The following is a 12,908-nucleotide window of genomic DNA, read 5'->3' on the forward strand; positions in this document are numbered from 1 at the left end:
TTTAATCTGACTTCTCAAGAACCATTTCCTAGTCTTTAAAATAAAAAAAAAAAAAAAGATAAAAAAGAGGAAAAAAAAAAGGAGTTAAAAGCATAGCACATCTTTCAGCTCTTATAAATCAGCTTGATTCACACTATCACACACAGGCACTGGCCCACAGGGCATAGTCTGAGAACAGAAAACATACTGTCCTCCTGGCTTTGTCAGGGCTACACACAAGTGCAGCAACCCGCCCACGTGCTACACGTTGTAAGACAAGGAACATTAGAAAAATTGCAGCCCTGCCAATGGTCAAACTCTTACAAATTATCTCCAGGACATGCATATGATCACAAATGAATATAACTACACCTAAGCCTACCCACTGACAGCACATCATCAGACACTAATAAGAAAAATGCAAATGTGATTTAGATTCATCACGAATCAAAGATACAGGAAACAGGATCTCCACCTATAGCCAAGTCCATAAGTTGGGCACCAATATAAACCAATGGATTTCCAAAAACACCACCAGGACCTTCCATTATCTTCTCAGAAACAAGCCAATTATTTTCATATTTTATAGAACAGTTTTGACTGCAAACAAGTGTATATACTTTTTAAAAAATAAATAAATAATTAAAGTGAATGAAGAGTGAAATGTAATTATATGTAAATGGAACTTTCCAATGATCAGTTCATGAAACTAAGATTAAAACCAAAATCAGGAGTATTATATGAACACAGAAACTAGCTCAGCTTCTTTGACTGAGATTTCTCCAAAGAGCTACAAACAGGTTCTAAAAATTAAAATATGTTTATGGTGCTTTTCTAGGAGCCAGTCACATGCTCTGAGGCCTAAATTCTTATCTGAAGTCCAAAGTCATTCTTCCAAAGCCAGCTGAACTGAGGCCTTCAGGTATCAAGGAAACCTCCTGAACTGAAAGCTACGGACAGTAGAGAAACTGGAGCTCATGCCAAGCAACAAGAGAAAATGTCACATACATACACAGACTTAAAAGTTGCTCTTACACTGGGATTCCACAGTTTGAGGCACGAAATGCCTTCTTCCCATTGGAGACCATGATAGGTGACAAAAAGAAACAACTATTTGGGAACTGAGCTTTTAAAAACATGAACGGTCATCCATATCCAGAAAACTTACATCTACCCTCCTAACTTTAACCTGGTCCCTCAAAAAAGCAGCAGCACAATGCATAACTTCAAAATACCATGCAACTTTCTCTCTTGGCAGTGCAGCTTTACATACTTAAACTCCCAAATTCCATCTTTTCATAAACAGGATATGCGTAAAACGAGTTATTTCGTACTTGCAGTTTTTATTTTCATTTCCCAATTCAAATAATTTTGTCATTCATTTTACACATCATGGCCCTTTTTATGGGGACACAAGACTCAAATTGCAAATGCGCACTTCTAAACACGCACAAATTCTAGTAAAGAACAACAAATTCAATTATTAGCTGCCTAAATAAATAAAACAATCAGTTACAGTAGCTTGCCTACATATAAAGTAATTTATATTTAATACTCATTAATGTCTCTCTAAACAACATATCACTAAAAGAAATCTTCCTTTCTTCATAAATATATTTATTTAGAGTTCTTTACAACATCCTTTCTGAATCTTTGTGGATTACCAGGCCCACAAATACTGTTTTAGCTTTTTACAGAAACGGTTATATTTCCAGCTGGATTGATTGCTTTCTCATATCTAGCTATTTCAGTGCGTTCCTCAGAGACATTGAGTGGCTTCACTGACAGTGAAATATGCTAAACAAATGACATGTCACTGAGTAAATTAGCATCTACTCTCTGATCAGCTGGGTCATGTTTTCTTTTCAAAATCCATGGCCTCTTGATAGAAAATAATGAGTATTTGATGGGCCTTATTAGAAAAATCAATACATTGATGCCCATGTCTGAAACATCTGCATAATAATAGATTCTGTTAACCCATTAAGGAGAAAATTAAGATGTGTTTTCACATTATTAATTTACCGTGAGCAGAGACAATTTATTCACTACTTTTTTCAAGAGTTTAGGAAAAGAAAAGAAATTGTAATATCTGTATTTAATGGCATGGTGACACAAATTGAAAGATGATTCAAATTTTTGCCAGCTAAATGGCACAATTCCACCAACACTAATGTGAAAAATACAAACACGCCCATGATACTGTTAAAAACAAGACTATTAAAGCACTTGCTATAAATACTGCATTACTTACCAAAAAACTTCCAAAAGCGGAATTAAATATAGCAGCTGCCTGAAGAGAGAAAAAAAGATAAATATCACCAATGGTAAAATAGCTATAGTACAAGAACAAAACGTTATTCCCCCCGCCCAACAAGCTATTAGATTCTCCAAATCACGCATACACAGAGACCATTAGGCAGTTAGCCACTGCTTAAAAAATTGCCACCGGCCTGTAACTTATGAAGACTGATAGGTTCTAGTTTATGCATTCATAAATAATGTGCTGAAACGGACAAAAGCAGGAGGAGGAGAAAATCCTTGCCGGTAGACTTAAGAGGAATATCCACAAGAACTAAGAATATCACACAGAAGCTTGGTCTTGCTACTTTTGCTCCAATTTGCGAGAAACATTTTTACGTATTGACCTATTAATTAAAACAAATATAATCTGATTTAATTACACCACTGCATTTTCACAGACTTCTAACAATTTTTAAAGGAATATTAATCAGGCAAACTAATTTAATTGTTCATCACAATAAAGTATTGACAAATTCAGAAGTTTCTCTAGTTTGACCAACACATTTAAAATAGGAGCAACAAAAAAACCCACAACAAACCCCCCACACACAACAACCCCACACTTCTGAGGCCAAAATGTCAAATAATTACTCTTTACTCCATAGTCCTTTAAAATGAGAAAATAAACAATTTTGATAATGACTTTAGAAGTGTTTGTGCTTACCTAAATATCCAGGAAATACAAGGTAGCAGTATTATTTCTTAATATTAACTCATTAAATTCCAGGAAGTTAAAATTTGAGTCTTGAATAGCTTTCCCCAATTACCAAGAAAAAACAGAAACTCTTGTATGGCATCCAGTCTGACGATGAAAAGCCACACAGCAAAGGTAAAAGGAAAAGGAGGCGGGAAATCTGCCATTTAACATGAAGATTTAGAGCAGAGTCAAATTAATCACCCTGGACACCTTCAGCCACAGATTAATAACAAGTGGATACTCGCGAGTTTAGCAAGTTTGAATAAAGTCCAAAATCAGGGTAGGAGCTGTGGCTGAACCTGCCTTCTGCTCCATAAGAGGATGCAATGAAAATGAATGGGTAATGAGATCCTTGGCTCTAGAGAGCTTAGCTTTCTTATTCAAGTTCATAATTAATTCAAAGCTTTGATAATTTCATTAGATTCCTCCTCTGCTGGCCCTATCAATAAAAGATGGCACTGGACCGCAGCTCCTCAGCGCCCCAAATACAAAAACAAATGCAGACTGGGAAACCTTTGCTGACTTGCTTACTAACAGGGACAATGGCATATGGCACTCCATGTTGCGGAGGGAGCATCTGAATAGATACAGCTAAATAAAACATTATAGTTGACAGTTGTAAACTACAGTAACATATTTTAACACCTCTTCCTCATCAGCATTCCTTTTCTGAACATAAAAAAAGAGGCACAAGTCCAAACAGCTTCTCTTGCCAGAGATCACAGCTGAAAGCAAGAGCGAGTACTACTTAATTCTTCAACAAGTGTGAATTAGATCAGGATTTTCTACTTGTATCTGAACTGTGCAGCTGATACTTTCATGAGGCAAGAGAGAGACACGGTACATCCACGCACGCAAACCTACTGCAAGGGATCAGTTTTGCTACAGATGATGTCCTTATAGATATCTTTCATTAATATATCCCTCTTCAGGTTTTGTTAATATAGCCCTCTTAAGGTTCCTATTAGGGCTCCTATAAAAAAAACACATCAGGTTTATCAAGTCTGTTTGGTATTTGTTGGTCATGGGCCATTCTTTTACACAGACTGATTGTATTTGACCACTTCAATCTGATAAAGACGTAGAAAGGTCCCTTTTATCACATCCTGTCTCTGAAACCATGAAGGAGGATCTAGACTTCCATTTTTAAGCACGCTTAAAAGATCTCTTCCTTGCAAAACAGTCTTTGCTATATAAAACAGTGTAAATCAACTGCTAAGATCTGAAAGACAGAAGCATCTGGGCTCCCCTTCCGCACCAGAAGGCTGGGAGGAAACTTAATGGTCCCCTCCACCCCATGCAGATTTTGTGAGCAGAGCGACAGCTACACTTCTGTCCGCTACAAAGTCAGAGAGAGACTCATGCTCTTCAAGAAAGCTGGTGAAGCCCACATAAAATGGATAGAGAGCATAAAAAGTAGTCTTTCTCTCCCTAACACGCTAAACTTACCTCCCTGCCTCAAAAACATCCATCCCTACCAGAAATTGGGTTGAGGCCAGGCACTGCTTATGGTGCAGGTGAGCCCCAATGGACCACCTCTAGTGATGCAAGAGAAATAACTTTGGTGCTAGACAGCCCTGAACCATTTCCCTGGTCATTTCGACCATGCACAAAGAACAAAGCAGTAGCTGCCAAGAACAGACACATTTAGAAGGACATTGTGCCTCTAGTTTTAGCCACATCAGTGGCTACCAATGCTGATTTGAGGATCACCTAGAGACATTAAATTTTTTTTACTTAAAAAGATGCTGCAATTCCACTTCCAGGAGAAATTCTGTACCTTGAAAGGTGGTAAGGAGAGATACTAGATAGTTCTCATGGGATATATTTTGGCCATCAAGAAACTTCTTTTCTTTCTTCCTTCCTGACCTACCAGGAAGATCTCTGGGGTTTTGGGGGCGGTAATATTCTCAAGCATATAACAGTTAGTAAGACAACAATCTTAGACAAATTTTATGATGTAGGTACTAGCCAGTCACGTGCAAAAGTCATAATTGACAACTGGTCCAGGGGTACACTAGTTTGCAATTTTTAATTCCCTTTCTCCTAAGTGTCAGAATTCATCCATGGCAGATTGTTACACACTCATTACAGCAAAAGAAAGAAAAAACATCAGGAAGACTACAAATAAAGCTATAATCATTCAGATTATTTGCCTCAGTAAGGGAGGACTTATACACGTCAATTACCCTACTTGCAGTTTTCTTTATAAACATTTCTCCTGCAAAATAAACTCAGAAGTAAATTTTTCTCATATCCACAAACCTGGGGCTCATATTTGTGATTCTGGGTCAGCTAAAAAAAGCTAGTAGTAAATTGAATCAACTGCTCCAATTTGTAATTAAACATACCTAGTAGCATGACCTTGTAGAGTTTAAACACTTTCAACACTTCCAGCTCCCTTCTATCAAGAGGGATAATATTGCCTACATACCTCACAGGGCATTGTCAAAATTAATTCATTGCTTAAAAAGCACTCTGAGATCCTTAGAGGGATGATACAAATAAACATTAGTGCTGACACATGATACAGCTAGGCTCTTCATTCTCTATTTAAAACATTTATTAGTCACTATTATTGTATAACTTTTTTTAGCGTTTGCTCCTTTTGTGCTTCAACAGATATCAGACCATCTGCAGTCAGCTTAAATGAAATAATAAAACATGAAAACATTTAGATGTCCTTATAATACTCCAAGTTCAGATTTGCATGTGTTTGCAAACCGTTCATTGCGCTTACCATTAATATGAGGAGAGAGTTCTCTCTAAAATCAACGGTGAGATCCTTTCAAAAGGTAAATGCACAGCCACGCATTGAAATGCAAGGCTGGACCACATTCAAAAGCAGCAGTAGTAACAATCAGACCAATTATCCAAGTTACATCAACCCAGAGACAACAAAGACTGAAAGTCACTGCCAGTGCTCTTAACTGGCTAGTACAGAAGAGCACGTAACATCTCTACCTGTGTTTAAAACAGTACACATTAGCTCCACTAAATAACAAATTTCCTTAATATTAAGCAGGTACAATTTCGGCCAACTCAGTACAGCACTGGACTTGAAGGAACTCTCTCTTGTTGAGTCTGCATTTCCAGGGAGGATCAGCTGGCCTGGAGCACTTTCAAGTGAGAAGGAACCAGCCCACCTCTGAAGGAAACCTATCTGGCAGTGCTTGGCAGAAGCTTTCCTCTGCCCACACCTGAGCCGACTGCAAAGCTTCATTCCTCCATCTCTCACCTTATCCTGGAATATATGCACGGAAAACACCGCTAAGATTTGTAACAGTAACAGCAACAAGATCCAAGACAGTCCTCATAGCAGCAAAGGCTGGTAAAAGACAAAAGAAAAAGGCAAAGCCATAACCAAGGGGCTGGGCACTTCCCCACGGGTGGGTACCCAACAGCAGCAGCAAGCACATGCAGCACTCAGGTACATGTGACTGAGGCAGCACATCAAACACGCACGCTAAGGTTTCCATAGCATTCAACACAGAAATACATTCTCAACTCTGTTCAAATTCCTTTTATTTTAGTATTAAACTAAACCATCTTGGAATTTAGACCAGATATCTTTTGATAACAATGTAGCAGAACTACATTAAATAAGAGGAAAAGGTACACGGGCAGCATTTGGAACATCTGGGTCAAAAAACATTTTATCATTACCAACAGGATTCGAATCAAATTGTTAACGCACAACTCAACTGGATCTACAATTTCCTTTACTGCGGAGTCACAGGGAAACAACAGTGTCTCATAGCTTTAAACGTGGACCATATAAAAAGTAAAAGCTTTTTTGCCAATATGTATATATATATTTAACACTAAAACATTGGATTCTTGAGTGTCATTTGCCAGCCTTTAGGGAGGTAACCTTCCTAACCGTATTTTACCCTACGCTTACACAGGACCTGTGTCCCCCAGGCATCACACATGCTGTGTGCTGTGCACACTAGGACCTGTCTGGCCCCCAGCTGTCCCCTCTCTGTGGAAAGGATATGCCAGGGCCAAGACCGCAGATGCAGAGGAACGAAACTAAACGGCCTCAAAACGTCTCAGAAGGAAGTGGCTGGGGCATCATACAAAGCTGCTCTGTGTAAGCCGCAATTACTTGCGGCTAAAGCCTTATCATTTTCAGACATGCACTAGTGGGATGGGCTCAAGCACCAGGCATAAGACTGAAAGCCAGCTCAATATCCTGTCCAATACACATGGCACAATGAAGAAGAGAGAAAAACCCAGAAGAGTAGAAAAGATCTGGAGAAAAACAAGGACTCTAGCAGTACAACTGCAGTAGAGGGCAGAGAACACAATGTGGTAGTATAACATTTTACAGTGTCCGTGTTACTAATGCAAAATTAATAAATCTACATCTCCTATTTGACAGAGAGAAGGAAAAAAAAATAGAAAAAAAAAAAAAAAAAAGACTGAAGTGACGGAAATGGTTTGACCAAACAGGACAGAAAAGGAAATTTTATCTACCCAAAGAGATCAGTGTAGTTCGAGAAGGTGGAGGAAGAAGGCAGGACGTCAGAAGTAGGTTGAATGAGTCGGCAGAGTCCCTTTAAACAACTCCTTCAATCTCCTATTTAAAAATAAAATCTCATGTGAGTGTTACCGCAGCTCATGTCTTAACTGCTGTTTCCATTAATAAGATGTTACAGCTCTGTAGAAAGCTATTTGCCACAGCACTGTTACTGCAAACAGAATATAAATATACCTAATAAGGTTTAATCTGTGTTGCTGTTCATAACTATTCATCTGAGTTCAGACAGGAAAAAATATATATATTCAAGTTCCTGGTTTTGAGCACTAAATTGAATCAGGTGTCCTCTTCTCTTAAGAAAATTAAGTTGCTTTTGTGCAAGAGTGTTTTAATGAGAACAGAGCCCGCCGACATTGATAAATGGGAATGACACCAGAGAGAGCATGTAAGCAGGACAATATGTGCATGTTACAGTCTTACAGGCTATTTTTCACTGACTATCCTGAATGACTTCGCTGTTTCTTAAGGGGCCTATTAATCTCAAATTTAGTTATTACACAACGTTTATTTGAACATATATTCTGTGGATGATGACAGTTAATAAAGGAAATCTTTTACAAGCTGTATTTTTACATATTGTTCCAACTGCAGCTCCCAGTCATTCTACTGTATTGATGGAATAACCTAGTTATGATGCAGCTTTAAAAAAGGCACATATATTCAGATTCTTTTCTAAGCATATGGGGACTCTTAAATAACTGTTAAAATGCATATAAAAAACCTGCTACAGCATGGCAAAAATAAAAGAGGTAGTGTTAACGGCTCAACAAAATCTCTGGCTGCACGGTTGCCCCCTCAAAGGCAAAGTACATGCCTTTTAACACTCCAGCATCATCTTTGAGAAACAAATAGGGTCTAGATTTGACCCTTCGAGACGTATATACACTCCATACTGAATTCAACAGAAGTTGTAGTATACATCTTACAGATGAGTTTGGCCCCATGTGTTGTATATAGGATAGGGCACCTCAACATGGTATTTAAAAAAACAAACCAACCAACCACAATAAAACCAAAACAATACAAAAACAAAAAACAGACTTTGATGATAACTAAATTTTGAGTCAAAAAAAATCTTACAAAAATATGAACTCATGTTCAAAAAGTCTCTTAAAAAAATACTGAATTGCTCTAATTTTTTTAGTGGAGTAGAACCGTACACATAACTTTATCCTCTTAAAAAAAACCAACAACCAAAAAACCCCTGAAAAAAACACATCCCAAACAAAACATGACTCCAAAAATACCCACACACACAAAAAAGCCCTACTCCCACCAACTAAAGAAACCCCAAAACACCAAGAGAAAAACACACCAAGGTATGGAGCAGATTATGTTTTTATTCACTCCCCTGTTCCCTGTGGCCCAACACAATTTTTTGATTGTGAAAAAGATATCACCTAATCCCCAACCTACCTTTAGAGCTGACAATATGAAAATATTTCTTTGTTCCAACAATGTTCAATAACCATCAGTTTATGGAAATGACACTGAAAAGGCACCGGAAAATGAAAACAGAATAACCAATATGCTGTTTGTCTGCATTTCAGCAGGGGAACATCTTCCAGAGAATGATGTCCTCTAAAACACCTCACTGAGCCTTGGATCCGAAGCTGCCTACACTACGGATTTGTCCCGGGCTGGCTGAGGTTGCCATCACCTGAGTACAAGTTCATGCTTCAGCCAGGCTCAACGTTCTGCCACACACAGTGCACGAAAACAAGCTGGGGGCTCTGCTGGCAAAGAGTTATTGCCTCCTACCTCCTACCTGCCAAGTTCTTTCTGTTGAAAATCAGCCTTTCACACTCTTCTATTTTTGTAGTTCCTCATAACCACCACCGCCTGTTGATAATAATGTTTACAAATACAAAACCATCCATCAAAAGGATGTCAAAAGGCAGGCTTTTTAGATACACTTATTTAGTGTATTTGGTGCTCTTCATTGAAAGGCTTCTCTGTTTCACCAATAGTTTCAGCAATACTGAAACAGAGGAAGAAAACCATCCCGCTTTCTTTCCTTTCATCAGAAATCGTAACTTCTGTCTACTGTGAGCAACTGGCATGTCTCAAGGGAGTTCTGCAGAGGCAGCATGGTGTTTCTCCTTCAGAGACAGTATGAGACGCAGACTAAAACCAGGAGAGTATATACATTAAAGGTTTTTTCCAGAGAGTAAAACCAGAATGTAAACATTTGTTAACAATTCAAATGGCAAACATTAAGTATTCAGATCTCAGGAACATTCATGTGTCAGTCTACAAATTTCCACCAACACTAATTAGTAACAGGAAATTCATGTTAAGCAAAAGTTGTAAAGAAACACTGTCCTCTATGGCTGGATCATTTTACTTCAAATTACTTGCATAACCGAGCAGAATGAAATCAAAATTCTTCATTCTCAGTATCAGAAAGATCATGTGAAGGAAGCCAGGAGTGAAGAACCTCTGTCCCAAGTTGGAACGTCCATCTCCACATTGAAAGAACCAAAACTTGGTCTTCTTGGGTACGGAAGAGATGAGACGCTTCACGGGACATAGTGCACAGTGCCTGACTAGCCCAGGTTATCAGCTGTACAACACTGAGTCGCTTTGTCCATAGTTTCATTGCTTAATCCTAAATGCCATAGATCCAACCATACCAGATGCTTACATGGCTGTGTAGCATAAAAAACTGGCGCGAAGCTCGCAAGGCAAAAAGGGGAAAAGGCTTATCCAGGCCCTGTCCAGAAACGCAAACGTAGGTAACGCACAACTCTTGCAACTTCACATCTATCCCTTCAGGATGCCAAGGAGAAGAGATTTCCTCCTTCTAACAACCACAGCCTGTTTCCTTTCAACAAAGAGAAGGGCTGCCAGCAGAGAGCCACCAATATTCCCACTTCGTCCTTATGTGAGACAGCCCTTGACAAGTCATACCCCAAGCCCACTGATACCCTGAAGCGGTGGCTTAACCTTCCTGTCCTCCCACCAGCTGCAGTACAAAACACAAAATCACACTCACAAAACACAGTGCCTTCCAGTGTTGGTTCCTACGTCACACACCCCAACGGAGCAATAACCTGAACATCTACGGTGGACTTCTGAATATCAACATGAATAAACAGAGGCAGTTTCTCTTTTTCTCTCCTCTACTTAAAAATTGTAAATGCAAATATTAAAATTACTGCCCAGTGCCAGTGTAAACATTCAAGCAAGCAATGATATAAAGTTAACTCATAACAACACATGCTCTCTCATACTGAGTACGTACGTGCATAATTATCCGCAAACTCCATGATCTAGCATCTGACCTACTCCTCCACCAGCTTCATACAGCTCTGCCATGCCAGAAAGTTTTTGGTTTGGTGTTTTTTTTTTTTTTCAAACTTTTTGTATGTATTTTCCCCAAATGGAAAGCCCATTTCCACAATTTTACTAGACGTGGGGAAACAGAAAGTAACTTCCCCCTTCTATCTACATAAAGTATAAGCCTTAGCAGTCGTATATTTGACCTGTGAAACAAACCATGTTATACAATTAGGGGGCAATAAGGGAAGAATCTACTGACACTTTGGTATGGAAACTACCCACAAACCTTATGCACATCATGTATTCGTTAGTGACTTAAGGCTTGTTACCTTAGCAGTGAAGACGCTAGCTTTCACACCAGAACAATGGACTGCTGAACAATGATTTAATAAAGGAGGCTCAGCTGAACAGCAGTATACAAGTAACTCTGTCAACTTGATCTTCTCTTATGGTCAAACACTTCATAAATGTAAGTGACTTTCTCTCTAAAAAAAAAAAAAAATTACTGTGGAAGGTATCCTCAAAAGGATACAGAGCAATAACAACCTCCCAAACATACTTTTATTTAAGTTCACATTTTCTGAGATCTTAAGCTGTGATAAAAACACTTAAAGGTCTTGTCCCCTGATTCTCCTGGAGACACATCATCCATAACATGATTAGAGGTCTAGTTAAACAATGCATCCCACAACTCCAAAGAGTATTACTTCCCTGCTGAAGTGAAATGAAAGCACAAGGCCACTTTTTAAAAGGTGCCCTTTGCATTAACTGTAAGGCTGTGCCTGCACCAGTATTTTTCTATAAATATCCCACTGTCATATTGCTTTCTGGGCAGTTAGTAGCAGAACCAGACATTTTAACTGCTATGCCATCCAAACCAGGTCAGAATGGCTTTGTTATTAAAGTCCCTGTCACTACTACCACTGGGAACAGCTTCACTATTAGTAGTGCAATGCCAGGAGATGGAAAATAAAACACTAGTGCAAGGAAGGCCACAGCATGGGGAGGCTGGCTAAAGTACCAGCTTTGTAAAATAAAAAGTGTCCTACTGCACCATTCTATGAACCCCGATCTCTGAAGCTCATCTCTGAATGTGTCACTGGTCACAGTTAAAAGACATGGAAATTTTCATCTCATCAACAAATGTATGCCCATATCTCAAAGAAGTACAGTTACTTTTTTTTTTTTCCCCAACCTAAAGGTTAGGCTTTACCATAAGCCAGTATTGTATGGTACTAGAAATTCCCTTTTTATGAGCCCAGACAAAGCTCCACATGCTGCAATATTGTGGCAGAGGTAAGAAGAGAAGGGAAAGAAAAGTTGCATACTATAAGGAAGAGACAAGCACTAGAGTTACTGCCTGAAGGTAAAAAAGGAACAATCTTGAGACATGCAACTTCATTATTTTAAATGCTGCACACATGCTTTTGTCATTTAAATTAAAATTCATATAACTAGAAGTTACACATACACAGTGAGAAAGCACATAAATGTGCATCTTTACACATTACACATCCCCAAAATTTGCCCAAGGAGTTCACCAGTGGATCAGTAACAACTGAAGCTCCAAGCCTTTTTTTTTTTTTTCAGAAAACATATTAACTACAACATTGGTATCTACCAACACCCTTCCTTTGAAGCATGTGCAAAACATCTTTAAACTCTGATCAGTTAGTTGCCCCCATTTTCTAAGAGAACTGCTATACTCTCCAATCCAAAGAGGGTGGGGTAGGGGGGCTATTCTTCATTAAAGTTCTAGATGAATACTCAAATGTCCATCAAGTCTAGGTCAGCGACTGGGTTTCACAACTACTTGGCCAGCAGTAGGAGTACACCGTGAACTACAAAAATGCTGAAACTCTGAAACTATTCTACAGAATTTTCATTCATATATACATATATTTCTAACATAAAAATACATTTAATTTTGTTGAGTAACCATGTATTTTTTATATATATGTTTATTAATTCAAGGAAGTAATTCACTTTATTCTCTAATGGGATAGAATACTATACAGCTACCACTTCTCTGAAGAAAAGGTGGAGAGAATATATTAAAACCTATGGGCTTGCTGTACAGAATTTTACTCGTGGAGA

The 12,908-nt window shown here is 38.5% G+C and overlaps 1 protein-coding gene across 2 annotated transcripts in view; it reads right to left on the minus strand.

Annotated features, from left to right (window-relative positions):
* Positions 1-12,908, minus strand: part of SLC10A7 (solute carrier family 10 member 7) — a 149,485-nt gene that overhangs the window by 95,768 nt on the left and 40,809 nt on the right. For both annotated transcript variants that reach the window (XM_086611835.1, XM_086611834.1), the window contains exon 5: positions 2,234-2,272. In XM_086611835.1, coding sequence (XP_086467961.1) covers positions 2,234-2,272 — 39 coding nt within the window. The remainder of the gene's footprint in view (positions 1-2,233; positions 2,273-12,908) is intronic.

The sequence above is a fragment of the Tauraco erythrolophus genome, chromosome 5, assembly GCF_009769465.1.
Source record: "Tauraco erythrolophus isolate bTauEry1 chromosome 5, bTauEry1.pri, whole genome shotgun sequence".
NCBI classification, from domain to species: Eukaryota; Metazoa; Chordata; class Aves; order Musophagiformes; family Musophagidae; genus Tauraco; species Tauraco erythrolophus.